The 12,753-nt window shown below is 44.9% G+C and overlaps 1 protein-coding gene across 1 annotated transcript in view; it reads right to left on the bottom strand.

Moving 5' to 3' along the window:
- TXLNG (taxilin gamma) overlaps positions 1 to 12,753 on the bottom strand; it is a 49,385-nt gene that overhangs the window by 7,364 nt on the left and 29,268 nt on the right. The window contains exons 3-6 of the mRNA XM_006892431.1: positions 11,708 to 11,799; positions 6,278 to 6,448; positions 4,578 to 4,772; positions 935 to 1,054 (exon numbers count right to left, since the gene is read on the bottom strand). Coding sequence (XP_006892493.1) covers positions 935 to 1,054; positions 4,578 to 4,772; positions 6,278 to 6,448; positions 11,708 to 11,799 — 578 coding nt within the window. The remainder of the gene's footprint in view (positions 1 to 934; positions 1,055 to 4,577; positions 4,773 to 6,277; positions 6,449 to 11,707; positions 11,800 to 12,753) is intronic.

Genomic DNA, 12,753 nt, shown 5'->3' with positions numbered 1-12,753 from the left:
GTGGTTTCTTCAGTTAAGTCCTAGTGGCTGTGGTCAGTTGGCAAAGAAAGCCCATTTTCCGCATGCAACAAGATGTGTGAGGGTCGCTTGAGAACTGTGTGTCTATGTCTGTCTGTGTGTGTGTAATGGTTTCTTCAGTCGAGCCCTAGGGGTTGCTGTCAGCTGACACAGAAGGCCCATGCTCTCTCTGCACCCAACAAGGTATGTCTCCCATGAGAGTCACTCGGGAACTGTCTTCCACACCAGGCTCCCTCAGGGCCGAGTTTACCTGAGTGAAACTGGCTAGAAGAGCCCACCTTATCATCCTCATGTCTCACTTTTCTATCGCTGGGGAAGCACCGGGAGCTGAATGTGCATGTGTTAAGTAGCCATAGAGCCAGTGCACCCTCTGTGGTGACGACTAACAGGTAACATAATCTGAGCAGAGACTCTGGGAACAATGTGCTGTGATTAAGGCATACAGAATTCTGTTAAAATTTTATCAGAAAACTATGCCAAAGTAAGTAAACAAATCATTTACCTAGTTTCAAGTTACTGGTTTAAAAGCTAAACGTAACAGTATATGGGAGACCAGTGGAGGATAAACTCCATGGTCAATGTAATTACCTCTGCCTTTCAAGGCCTGATCTTCCAAACAACTGGGAAAATTCTTAAATCTGATGGCCCATTTACCCAAGAAGTGAAAGAAATCTTTAAGCACAGAAAAAACCAAGCAAGGGTAGTCTTTCCATTAACTCAGTCTAGTATCTTTAGTGCCTTTGTTATAGAAAAAATTAGAAATAAAAAGTCAGCCTTGACCACTTGCTCCTTCCTCATGCAGAGCAAACACCAAATGGCAGGCCCCAGGAGCTACGTGAAACTGAGAAAAGTTCAGATGTTTTCAAGGGGTCTGGCTACCATCTTGACAATTTCTTCTTTCAGAAATAGAACTTACAAATTCTCTCTCCCGCTGATGCTTTTCATCAGCTTCTTTTATGAGCTGTGTCGTCTGCTGAAGTTTGGCATCCACAAGCTGTTGTTGCAGCTCCTTATGTTTGAACACTTTATCAATATGCTATGGGAGAAGGAAAACGGCTTCCGTCAGTAACCAGGGAGAGGAGCACTCTCTACGAGAAGGACAGAACCCAGGTGACGCTCACCAGAGCCTACCCGCTTACGCCACCAGAGCTTCGGAAGTGTGAAAATGAAAAACGGCTCCACCAGGGGAGGTGCTCAGTGTTGCCACATCCAAGAGGCCTAACAAAAGGCCATGATGATTCCCAAATGAAACTGTTAAATGGTCATTTCTGTGCAATAAAGTACATCATCAGAGCATCACTCCTTACTTCAAGAATAACTCCTCTTGTTGAAATACTCTATAAATGAATTGGTAGCTTATAAGTACATATGTTGTTGTTTTTGTTATGTGCCATCAAGTCGCTTGCGACTCATAGCGACCCTATGTACAAGAGCTCTAAACAATGTTCTATCCTGTGCCAACCTCGCCATCTCAAACACACTCATTCCCACCACTCCACTCACAGAATCGATCCATCTCATCGAGGGTCTTCCTCTCCTTCGCTGACCCTCCACTCTCCCAAACATGATGTCCCTCTCCCAGGACCAGTCCCTCCTTGCAACATGCCCAAAGTATGTCAGACGAAGCTTCAGAATCCTTGACTGCAGGGAACATTCTAGCTTCACCGTCTCCAGGGCAAACCTGTTTGTTCTCCTAGCAGTCCATGGTATATTCAACAGTCTTCTCCAGCACCACAGCTCAAAGGCATCAATTCTCTATCACCCCTAGTCACTGTCCAACTCTCCGATGCATAGCACATAACTATAGCCTGGATCAGGCACACCTCAGTCTTCAGCCTGACATCGTTGCTCTTCAGTACTCTTGAGAGGTCCCTCACAGCTGACTTTCCCAATGCAATCCGTCTCCTGATTTCCTGGCTGCTGTGACCAAGAGTGTTGACTGTGGAACCAAGTAAACTAAAACTGTTAAGTATCTCAATCTCTTCACCATCCATACTGATGCTGCCAATTGGCCCAGTGGTGAGAATCTTTGTTTTCTTGATGTTGAGCTTCAATCCATATTGAAGACTGCAGTCCCTGACCTTATGCAGCAAGCGCTTCAGGTCCTCCTCAGTTTCAGTGAGCAGGGTTGTGTCATCTGCATAACCCAGGTTGTTGATGAGTCTTCCACCAATCCTGATGCCACATTCCTCCTCGTACAGCCCAGGGTCTCAGATGATCTGTTCTGCATACAGATTGAAAAGGTATGGAGATAAAAAACATCCCTGACAGACCCCATTCTTGAATTTGAACCATCCAGTGTCTCCCTGCTCTGTGCTGACAACTCCTTCTTGGTCCAAGTATAGGTTTCACATTAGAACAATCAAATGTTCCGGGATTCCCATTCTCCTCAGAGTCAGCCACAGATTGTTGTGATCCACACAGTCAAAAGCCTTTGCATAGTCAATGAAGCACAGATAGACATTCTTCTGGTATTCTCTGCTTTCTGCCAAGATCCATCTAACATTAGCTATGTCTATATCTAGATCTATATATCTATATCTACACACACACACACACACACACACACACACACTTATATAGCTGTACACATTACATAGAGAGTATATGATTTGTCACTATTACCTGCCCAAATTAAAAAAGAAATATTCTAGTGTATTAAAATATAAACAACATACATTAGTATGATCCAAACACATGATTTCCAAATTTGCTCTCTATGATGAGCTAAATTGTTATATGAAACAACAAAACTAAAAGAATTTTTTTAAGAAAGTTGAAAAAACAAAATGTCTATAAATGACAGAATAGAAATCCAATATAATCTGTAAAGTTTCACTGTAATAAAATAAAATTTAAAAAATCGAGGGGGGAAACTACCCTGGGACTTTTATCATTTTATGATAAGAAAAATTCGGTTTGAATCCACCAGATGCTCTGCTGGAGAAGGAGGGGCAATCTCCTCCTGTACCAGTCAGATCCAATTTGACAATACATTGTTGTTGTTATGTGCCGTCAAGTCACTTGAGATTCATAGCAACCACATACACACAAAAATTTTAAAAAAATTAAAAAACTTTAAAAAGAAAGGAAAAGAAAAATTCCTTCCATAAAAACGTACTACAAAAGTTAAAATAACGAAAGAAAGAGATGAAAATCTAAATATTCAAGGCCAGAGACACCTATCAATCAGTAAAATGTATGGATTTTCTTTGGACTGTGATTCAAACAAGTATTAAAAAGAGAGAACAGAGAAATTTGAACAATGACTAAATCTAGATGTTGCTGTTGGCGGCTGCTGCTGCTGTTGTATCATCAAGTTGGAACCTACTCCTAGCTGAGCCTGCAGCAGGTTTTCAGAGGCAGTAAATTACATGGGAGAAGATTGCCCATCCATCTCCCATGGAGAAGCTGGTGGATTTGAACCTCATACCTCTGGGACTGCAGTGCAGCTTCTTACCACTAGGACACCAGAGCTCCCTAGATCTAGTTAGCTTAAGTAATTATTAATTTTTTAGGTGTAAAATAGCATTGTGGTTATAGTTCAAAAAGAATAACATTTTGAGATACACACAAATATTTATGAATGGAAGAACAGGCTATCTTGGATTTGCTTGGAGGTGATGGGAATATATATGAGGCTCAAGTTGCTATGCTTTAAGAATTGCTGAAGCCTCTCTGTAATATCAACCTGCAAGTCTCCATATTAAAAAGGTTAAAAAAAATTTTTAAAACCCTAATAGTTTTCAAGGGAGCTCTGGTGGCCTAGTGGCAAGATGCTGCACTGCAATCCCAGAAGTACGTGGTTCAAATCCACCAGATGAAAAAAAAAATATCCACCAGATGCTCTGCTGGAGAAGGAGGGGACAACCTCCTCCTGGACCAGTCAGATCTGATTTGATGGTACACGTAAAAACAATACAATAAAAATTAAAAAAAAAAACCTAATAGTTTTCAAAGGATTATTTGTAAAACTGTAAATGTGAACACTGATTGAAACACTCTAGAGAAGCCATTTTTGTTTTGTTTTGTACCAAGTATTTAATCTGTTTATGGATAAGGTACAGTGCACATGTAAGCACATCTTTTTCAGGTTTAAAGGCTGGGGGATGGATGCATTATTTACAAAACTCACAGCCTCTAATCCTGTCCACTGGACCTGTGAAAAGGAGGAACTTCAAAGAGCAGGGTTTTTCTATTTGCTTTTACTTACACCACCACCTCTGAAGTTCTAGACTAACTTGTAGAATCACAGCAACAGTCCAGGTCGGAGGCCAATGGCCAAGTTCACTAGGCTCACATTCTTCCAGTTAAGATTTTACTTCAACGGGTGAGGGAATCTTCCCCTTTCATACGGAAGTAGTATTTCACATGTCCAGTGGAAAGCCCCTCATTTACCCAAGCCCACCAGCAGCTGGCTGCGCCTGAGCTTTTTGTGCTGCCAGAGAGCGTGACCCAAGTTCTACATATCCTAGGACCACAGAGTTCAATGAGAAATGAAAGGGAAAAGCTTATGCTACTAATGGTAGCTGTCTAAACAGACAGACAAAGGCCTTTACCTCTTCCCGCAGTGCATACTGTTCAATGAGTTTCTTGAGCTTCTCCCCCAGTTCAATGTTTTCCTGGCGCAGCTTGGCATTGTGCACATCATGCTGTTCCAGCTGGGCTTGAATTTCATTTAACGTAATTTGGAAATGGGCTGTTGCTTCCTTACGCCGTTCTTCCTCCTCTCGTGCTTGCTGCATATTTTCCTCCTATTTCCCAAAACAATGTTTGTTAACAGAATCATTAATAGAAAAGGTCTTCACCAAGATGCTTCTGCTCTGTGAGCTCATTTCTGACTCCACTTCCTCCTCTCAGCTTATGACCAGAAAGCTCAATACAAATAAGCAGCCACTCCGAAGATCAAAGAACACTTCAGAGATGCGAGGTGCTTTGCTGGAAAACAACTGTCTGTTCCCCACCTAACACTGCTGAATTCCAAGTGGCTCCCTCCTGGCAGAAGGGCAACCTGGACCACCAGAAGCAATATGACCCTGCAGGAGCAGATTCCACAGGCCATACCCTCCACTCTCGAGTCGGGCGGGGACAAGTGGAAGTGGATCCTTTGTTGAAAATGCTTACTTTCAACTCTTATTAGGATACAAATGCTAAAGAACATTATTTCTAGTTACCTCAAGACTGTTATCAGTCCAATCCAAATGTTGACTTAATATAGCAAAAACCACATCTCCTGTTTTTATTCCTATTCAAATCCAAAGCCGCAGCCCTCTGGCGCAGGTGAGGCTATCTCCCAGGTGATCTTGCAATCTAGGACTGGAGCTTTGGGGCCGGGATTACTCAGGGTACGAAGCCGTGAGCTCACTCAGAAACCAGAGCCCAGCTGTACTCCAGCTTCCACATCATGGGACAAGCCTGACCTCACTCCAGGAGAGGAAGGAAGCCACCTTCCTAGGCTCTGCAATTCTGTCCTCACTCTTTGGACAAGCAGTCAATCTCTGGCAACCTGCTTCCTCTTCCTTAAAGAGCTGCCACAGTCTACCTACTGTCTCAAAGTCCTGGGCAACTGAAGCCTGGGGGCCTGGACCTAGCCAGGTCCCTGCCCACCCAAGAGCTCAGCAGCCCGCTTTGCCTTGTCAAGTTCCCTCAGCCTCAGGTTCGCTGCACAGGGTCTGCCCCTTCCACTCAGCTTTCCACACTCTTGTAACCAGGCACATCTGTGGTCAGTAGAGAGCCGTGCTTGCTGCCTAAGCCAGGGCTCCCAGTGGGAATGCTGTGGACGTAAACATCAAGTTCATCTAGATTGCTGGATCAAGTCTGTAGGCTACCAACAAAGTCTGCTCTGCCTGCAAAACCACCAGCTCTGTGCTAAGAGGAGCTCTCAAATTTATGACGACTTCCCACACGGCCTGAGCACGTCCACACAGAAAGCCAGGCCAGCAGTCTCCCGGTCCCCTGGGCCCTGCAAAGTCATCGTCTCAGGAACCTGAACGACGAGTGCAGATGTCCCAGGGATTTATCAGCAAGCAGCCATCATCACAGCTAATTCCTGTCAAGGCCTGTGGAGGCGAGGGCTGATAACAAACAGATACTAGGGGATTAAGAAACCTCAGGAAAAGTGGAAAAGCCAACCAACTAACCTTTTTTGTTTCAACTGGAGAAATATATACGTAACAAAACAGCTGCCATCTCCACTCTCTTTACAAGCAGAGTTCTCGGACATTAATTGTGATCATCACATTGTGTAAAACCAACTAACCTTCAAGGTCTTATTGTGGCGCTGAAGCTCCCTGCAAAGAGACTCGAGCTTGCTTCTTGCCAAGATGGCCTTGCTGTGTTCGCTCTGCAAATGGACCTTCTCTTTCACAATCTGGGCCTGCTTCTTCTGCAGAATCTTCATCTGCTTCTGAACGTTCCTGCTCTCCTCCAACTAGAACGAACAAGCACCTTCCATTTAAGAAGCCCAGGGAGAGTTCCCAAGTCATGGCTGCAAGACAAACAGTCACAGCTCCGGCACATTCTCTGGGAGCCTGATATCAATACTGCAGGGTAATATTTTATCTAAATCGTTTCATTCACACTACTCTGCCAACCTTTTCTCGGTTTTTGTCTAGCCATGAGGGGAAAGTGAGCAAATTATCTGTGTGAGAGAGAGAGAGAGTGTGTGTGTGTGTGTGTGTGTGTGTGTGTGTGTGTGTGTGTGTGTGTGTGTGTGTGGAGGGGGGTGTTGAGGAGGGGAGTATTAACTTCTATTTTCCTAATAAAAACAAAAACTGCCATTTCCGGAGAATGCTTTCAAACCGTGTGAAAACACAAAGGGAACTTTACCAGAGCCCTCGGCTGAGGAGCCTCTGCCAGCAGAGGGAGGAGGAGGGAGGACCCGCTCCAGCTTTAGATCTACGGATCTTCGATGTCAAGGTTAAACCAAGAGAAGATGGCAGCCTTGCGAACCATTCAACAAAGCTTTCTCTGATGACGGAAATGCTGGTGAGTCACACTGTCAGGCGTAAGAGTGACATCTTGTGGCCTTAGAAAACATCAAGCAAGCGTCCTCACAAGCCATCTGGCTGCAGAAATGCAAAATGCCATTCTTGAAATCCCTGCAGGAAAGGCGGAGTCTGCTTTTCTATAGGAACTGTGGGAAGTACTTTGAGATGACTGGGAGCTGTCCCCTGGTGCAAATGGGCCTCCGGTGCAGTGGATGTCATCGGCACTGTCCCCCAGCTCTGTGATCCTCCTCCAAGCAAAATCTGCCCGAGCGTGAGTTGGCATCGCTGGGAACATACAAATGCTGCTCGTTTTCCTTGCCTTCTTTCGTGGCAGTGGGGAGGAATTCCTTGTTACACTACACTGAATCTCACAAGGTGCAGGGCACCCAGCACCGCTCATGATAGTCCCAAAGATGGTGCAGGGGCAATTCATCTGTTGATCTGAGGGCACGATGCTGTCAGTCCGATGGCTTCTTTCTCCACTAAGAAACATGGCGTATGGTCATTTGTTGGAGGAAAAAGGTAAAGAGAGGTTAAGAGGGATAAGAGGAAAAAAAAAAGTATGGCCTGGGGAACCAGAGAGGGGAGACTAGTTGCTGTGAGTTGACACAGACCCAGGTACTGGTTTAGAAAAATAAACTAACAGGGCCCGGTGCCAAAGGCCTGGCCACACTTGCATCTGCCTGGTGGCATTCCTTCGATGCCCAGAACTGGGATTCTGCCAGGCAGGTAGAGGAGATGATCAGAGGGGGCAGAGGGTATTTGCAGAGGGTGATTGTGATGATTTGCCAAGTCTAAGGAAAGCACAGGGCCCGTGCAAAGGTGGCCACAGTGGTAGCTGAGGAGGTCACACACGAATCTGTGCTAGTGACTCTAGAGCCCCAAGGTCCGTGGGGTGATCCACACAGTGTGTGCCTTGGATAGTGCGATGGCAAGGCAGGCCGAGAACAAGAGGCCAGGCAACCTGGTGCAGGAACGCGGCCTAGAAAGTGAGGGCCACAAGCTGGTAGGTGACAGAAGGGACAACTACCATGGCCTTGAGGTGCCTCAACTTTTGCAAAATGTGGTATTTTTGGTTTTAAAAAGCAGAGAAACAGGAATTCAATCTCTTAGTCTTGACACACTTGGGAGAGAACAGGAGCTAAAAGGAAGTAAGGTCCTGGTCACAGGAGTCGCTGTCCATCTTGCAGTTTGTGTTTCACAGGATAAGAGCCTCGGAGAACGCCAGGAAGTCGTGATGCTGTTGGTTTGGTTTCCCGTTTTCCTTCTTCTCTCGGATTCAGGAGACACTCACTGGTCTCCTCAACCATTCGCCACAAAACCTAAAACTCTGGCAATGATTTCCATCTCCCCATGTCCCCCGGCATGAGGCTTCCCAGAATCACACCCTCAACCCTGTCCTTCCTCATTCTATGCTTTTCCTTCCCCTGTGATTTTATGTCATCAGTGTGGCATCCTAAGAAACATTTCTGTTTATCTTAGTTCTTTTAACTTTACTGTGGCTGGTGTGACTTAGGAACTGAATTTTTCAATTTTCTTTAACTTTAAAAAGTCCGATGGGGCTAGTGGCTGACTCAGGAGTGAAAAAGGGAAACCATAAAATACTTTAAAAAATAAAAAAAAGAAACCCACCAAAAAATTCACTGCTGTCAAGGAGAGCCTGTCTAACAGCGACCCTACAGGACGGGGCAGAACTGTCCCATAGGATTGCCAAGGTCGTGAATCTTCCCCAAAGCTAACTGCCACCCTGCTCTCCTGTGGAACAGCCAGTGGCTTTGAACTGGCACTCTGGTTAGCCGCTGAGCATTTACCAACTGCACCATCATGTTAAAGGTGAACGTTACCCACACTTGGAAAGAGAACACTGGAATATTATGATGAATGTGGCAACCATCAAAGGGTCTCCCCATAAAGACAGGCACAGGGCAGATCACAGAGCATCTACCCTACTTCACAGAGAAATTCCCCAACAAGCCTTGAAGCCCTCCCTGTTTATAACCCAGGTATTCTACTTTTACGAAGCTCTGGGGGCCTACTGGTTTCAGGGTGGTATTAATAAATTCAGGATCACTTAAACATAAGGTATAGTTGTAAAACTGCCATCAGTTGCCTCCAGCCAGCAGAACTGGTTGCTCTGCCCTAGAATCCTCCTTCTTTTTCTTTAGTCATGTAAAGTACACTGCCTGTTTATCAGGAGGAGAAATGCCTCTTCCCTGGATTAGCATTTACCTCTTTGAAACTTTTTCTCAGTCAAATTGAAATTGTACTTTAAGCTGTCTGTTTATCACATGAGGAGAAATGCATCTTTTCTGGATTAGCATTTACCTTTGGAAACTATTTTCTTAGTCATATGTCAATTAAAACACAAGTTGTCTGTTTACTAGTAAACAATGACCACTCTTCAATCGGGGAGGCAGTTTTTGAGGGGACTGTCCTGGCTCTCCCAGACCTGCAATAAAGTGCAGTCCATCTCTCTATATACTGCTAAGGAGCTGCACTGCCAATCCCAATGAACACCTGGTTGGAGTCCACCGGCCGCTCTTCAGGAGAAAGACAGACAACTTCCTCCTCTGCGATTTACAGCCTCTGAAAACCTGCTGGAGGGTTCCCACTCCATCTAACAACTCTACCTTTCATTTACTGGGTACACTCTGCTTTTTTAAAAAAAGAGCCAAGTTTCCAGAAATAAAACATTAGGACATTTTCTGGAAAAAGTATTCATGTTTTTATTGTAAATAACCACGGATCTCTAATGAGTTGCCTGGAACCAAAGTTACTTACAAGGCAAAGTTCTTCACAAGTCACTTCCTAAAATGGAGGTGTTTCTACGGGCATTCATGAATGCATACGGGCTGTCACAAGAAGCATACTCACCCAACACCCAAACCGCCCCCCACCCCGGACACCGGGGAATCCATTAGAAACTCCCAAGAGTGCTCTACATGTGAATCGGATTAACAAAAGCCCAAGAATGAGGAGCCTGGGGACACTTCCCACTCAGCCCTTCTCCTGCCCCGCTCTGGTTCAGCAGAGAGCTGTCTTTTTGGGCTCCAGTCCGCTTTGTGGGGCTCCTCCTCACCTGACTCTCCTCACATCCCTGGCACTGACAGGGCTGCGTCTTGGCAGCCATCCCACACTGCTTTGTGCTCTCTGGGCTTCCGGAGAGCGCCAGATCATTTTCATTGATCCACAGGCTTTCCAGCCGTGGATCTGAGTAACAGAAGCTGATGAATGTTAGCTAAGCGGGGTGAGTACACAGCGAAGACTTTCTGAACTGAGGGAAAGTAATCTTCAGTTTTCCACAAAGAAGTAAGAATTCCTTCTTTAGACCTGATGCCTGATGAAAACAGCAGCGTTTGTGCTACCAAACAACTGCTTTAACACATGAAAATGCCTCAAGACTGCCAATGATAATTCACCTAAGTGGCTCAGCATTCAAATTACAGCAAAAAAAACCCCTCAAAACCTAACCAGGGTCCAGTGGGTGGTAACTCACAGTGAATCTACGGGATAGAGAGGACCAGCCCCATAGGGTTTCCAAGGCCGTAATATTTAAGGGAAACAGACCGCCACATCTTTCTCCCTCAGCGCAGCTGGTAGGTTCAACCACTGACACTTCCGTTAGAAGACAAGTGCTTAACCACTATGTTACCAGGAATTCTTGCTGCCACATACCAAGCCCACTGTCAGACAAGTGATTCCAACTCGTAGAGACCCTACAAAACAAAAGTAAAAGTACATCTCAACTCACAGAGACCCTAGAAGGCAGAGCAGAACTGCCCTACAGGGTTTTCAAGGCTTTGCCGAGCCTTATCTTCTACAGAGCCATGAGCAGATTGAAACCTCAGTCCTTGTGGTTAGCAACCCAATGCAGAATCCACTGTGTCACCAGACTCCAGCTGCTGTGACCTCATTTCCTCTGGGTTTCTGAGGCTCCAATGGAGCGGCTGATGGATTCCAACTGCGGACCTTATGATAGCAGCTCAACACAAAAGGGACTCTGGCCCATCCAAAACTCACTCATTGCCATCCAGTCGAAACTGACTCTTAGCTGACCCTCCATCAGGATTCCAAGGCTGTAAACCGCATGGGAGAATTGCCCATCTTTGCCCCAAAGAGTGGATCCAAACTGCCCGAGGCATGACCGTAAAGTGAGCAGTACAGCTCCCTCCGGATGAGGCCCTCAGAGCACCCTGGGTCTCAGATCTCCTGAGACACAGTGTAACGTTAGCAGACTACTTCACCTAACATCATTTCAATCTAAATGGTCCACTGAGGAAATAACGGAATCACCAGATCCCAGCAGACTGGCAGGCAGCTAATGTATACTGTAGGAACAGAGAAGCATGTCTACGGCCATACCACCCTAACCATGCCCAATCTCATCTGATCTCGGAAGCTAAGCAGGGTTAGGCCTGGGTAGTACTTGGATGGGAGAAACAGAGATGCTGACGTAGAGTATTCTAAGGCAGCCTGAGTTGTAGAAACTCTGTATCTTACAAAGCACTGTATATAATATGCCGACCCTTTCATAAAATGTCATGCAACCAACAAAAAGCTTAAGAGGTCAAATATCTCCCCTTCAATTCTGTAACAAAATAAAACTATACATTAAAACTTTTACCAAAATTATAATCTGAAGGGCTTATCAAGCATGCACATATTTTAGATTAGCCTTGCTCACATGATGAAATACTCACAAGATCAGCATATTTCTTACAGAGAGCTGCCAACTTCTCCTCTGGAGTCGAAAGTGTGTTGAGGGCTTGCATCAATAATAAAACTTCTTTTCCTAATAATTGACAAGGTGAGAAATTAGTCTCAGAGGAGAATGAGAGCAAATCTAAACTGCAAATTCTACATAACACTTGCCACTTTATATCCAGATTAAAAGACTTTACACTGAGAGCTAGAAAGAGAGATTTACTTGCTAAATTAAGAAAACTACTTTTAAATTCTGAATTTGCGGGCACCCCTCTCTCTCAAGTCCAAACATCCCAAATTTCTTCACTCACTTATTGACACTAACTATAAAAACACCTGCTAAAGCAACAAATGCTGGTATGGTTGTGGAGAAACTGGAACCCTTATTCACTGTTGGTGGGAGTGTAAAATGGTACAATCACTGTAGAAGGTGGCGTGGTGCTTTCTCAAAAAGTTTCAAATAGAGATACCATTTGACCCAGCAGTTCCACTACTGGGAATATACCCCAAACAGACCATAACTGACACCCAGGCAGATATATGCACACCCATGTTTCTCGTGGCTTTGTTCGCAACAGCAAGGAGTTGGAAACAATCTAGGTGCCCATCAACAAACGACGGGATAGAAGAGCCGTGGTAAACTCACACAATAGAATACTATGCTGCATTGAAAAACAAGAAACTCATGTAATATTATTCAAAATGGGTGACCCTGGAGGACATGATGCTGAGTGAAATATCTCAGCCACAAAAGGACAAATACTACATGGTGCCACTGTTGTAAAACAGGACTGACCTTGGGGTTTCGGGGAGACTGAGAAAGATGGGTTGAATAATGTATACTGCATTGAAACAGATGAGGGAGAAAACTGTTTAAAAGGGATATTAGGCCCTTTTGTCATGACGGGAGTCCAGAGTGAAGGCTGCATAGTGGAGTGGACCTGGGGGAGGGATTGTAAAACAATGAAAGAATTTTTCTTTTACTTTTCCAAGAGGGGAATGTACTGGGGGGAGGGTTAGAAGAATAGAAAACTGCAACAAT

Source organism: Elephantulus edwardii, unplaced genomic scaffold, assembly GCF_000299155.1.
Source record: "Elephantulus edwardii isolate Elephantulus edwardi_28Jun2011 unplaced genomic scaffold, EleEdw1.0 scaffold00115, whole genome shotgun sequence".
Lineage (NCBI taxonomy): Eukaryota > Metazoa > Chordata > Mammalia > Macroscelidea > Macroscelididae > Elephantulus > Elephantulus edwardii.
Note: the sequence above shows the minus strand (reverse complement) of the source record. Positions and strands in the feature narration are given on the sequence as shown.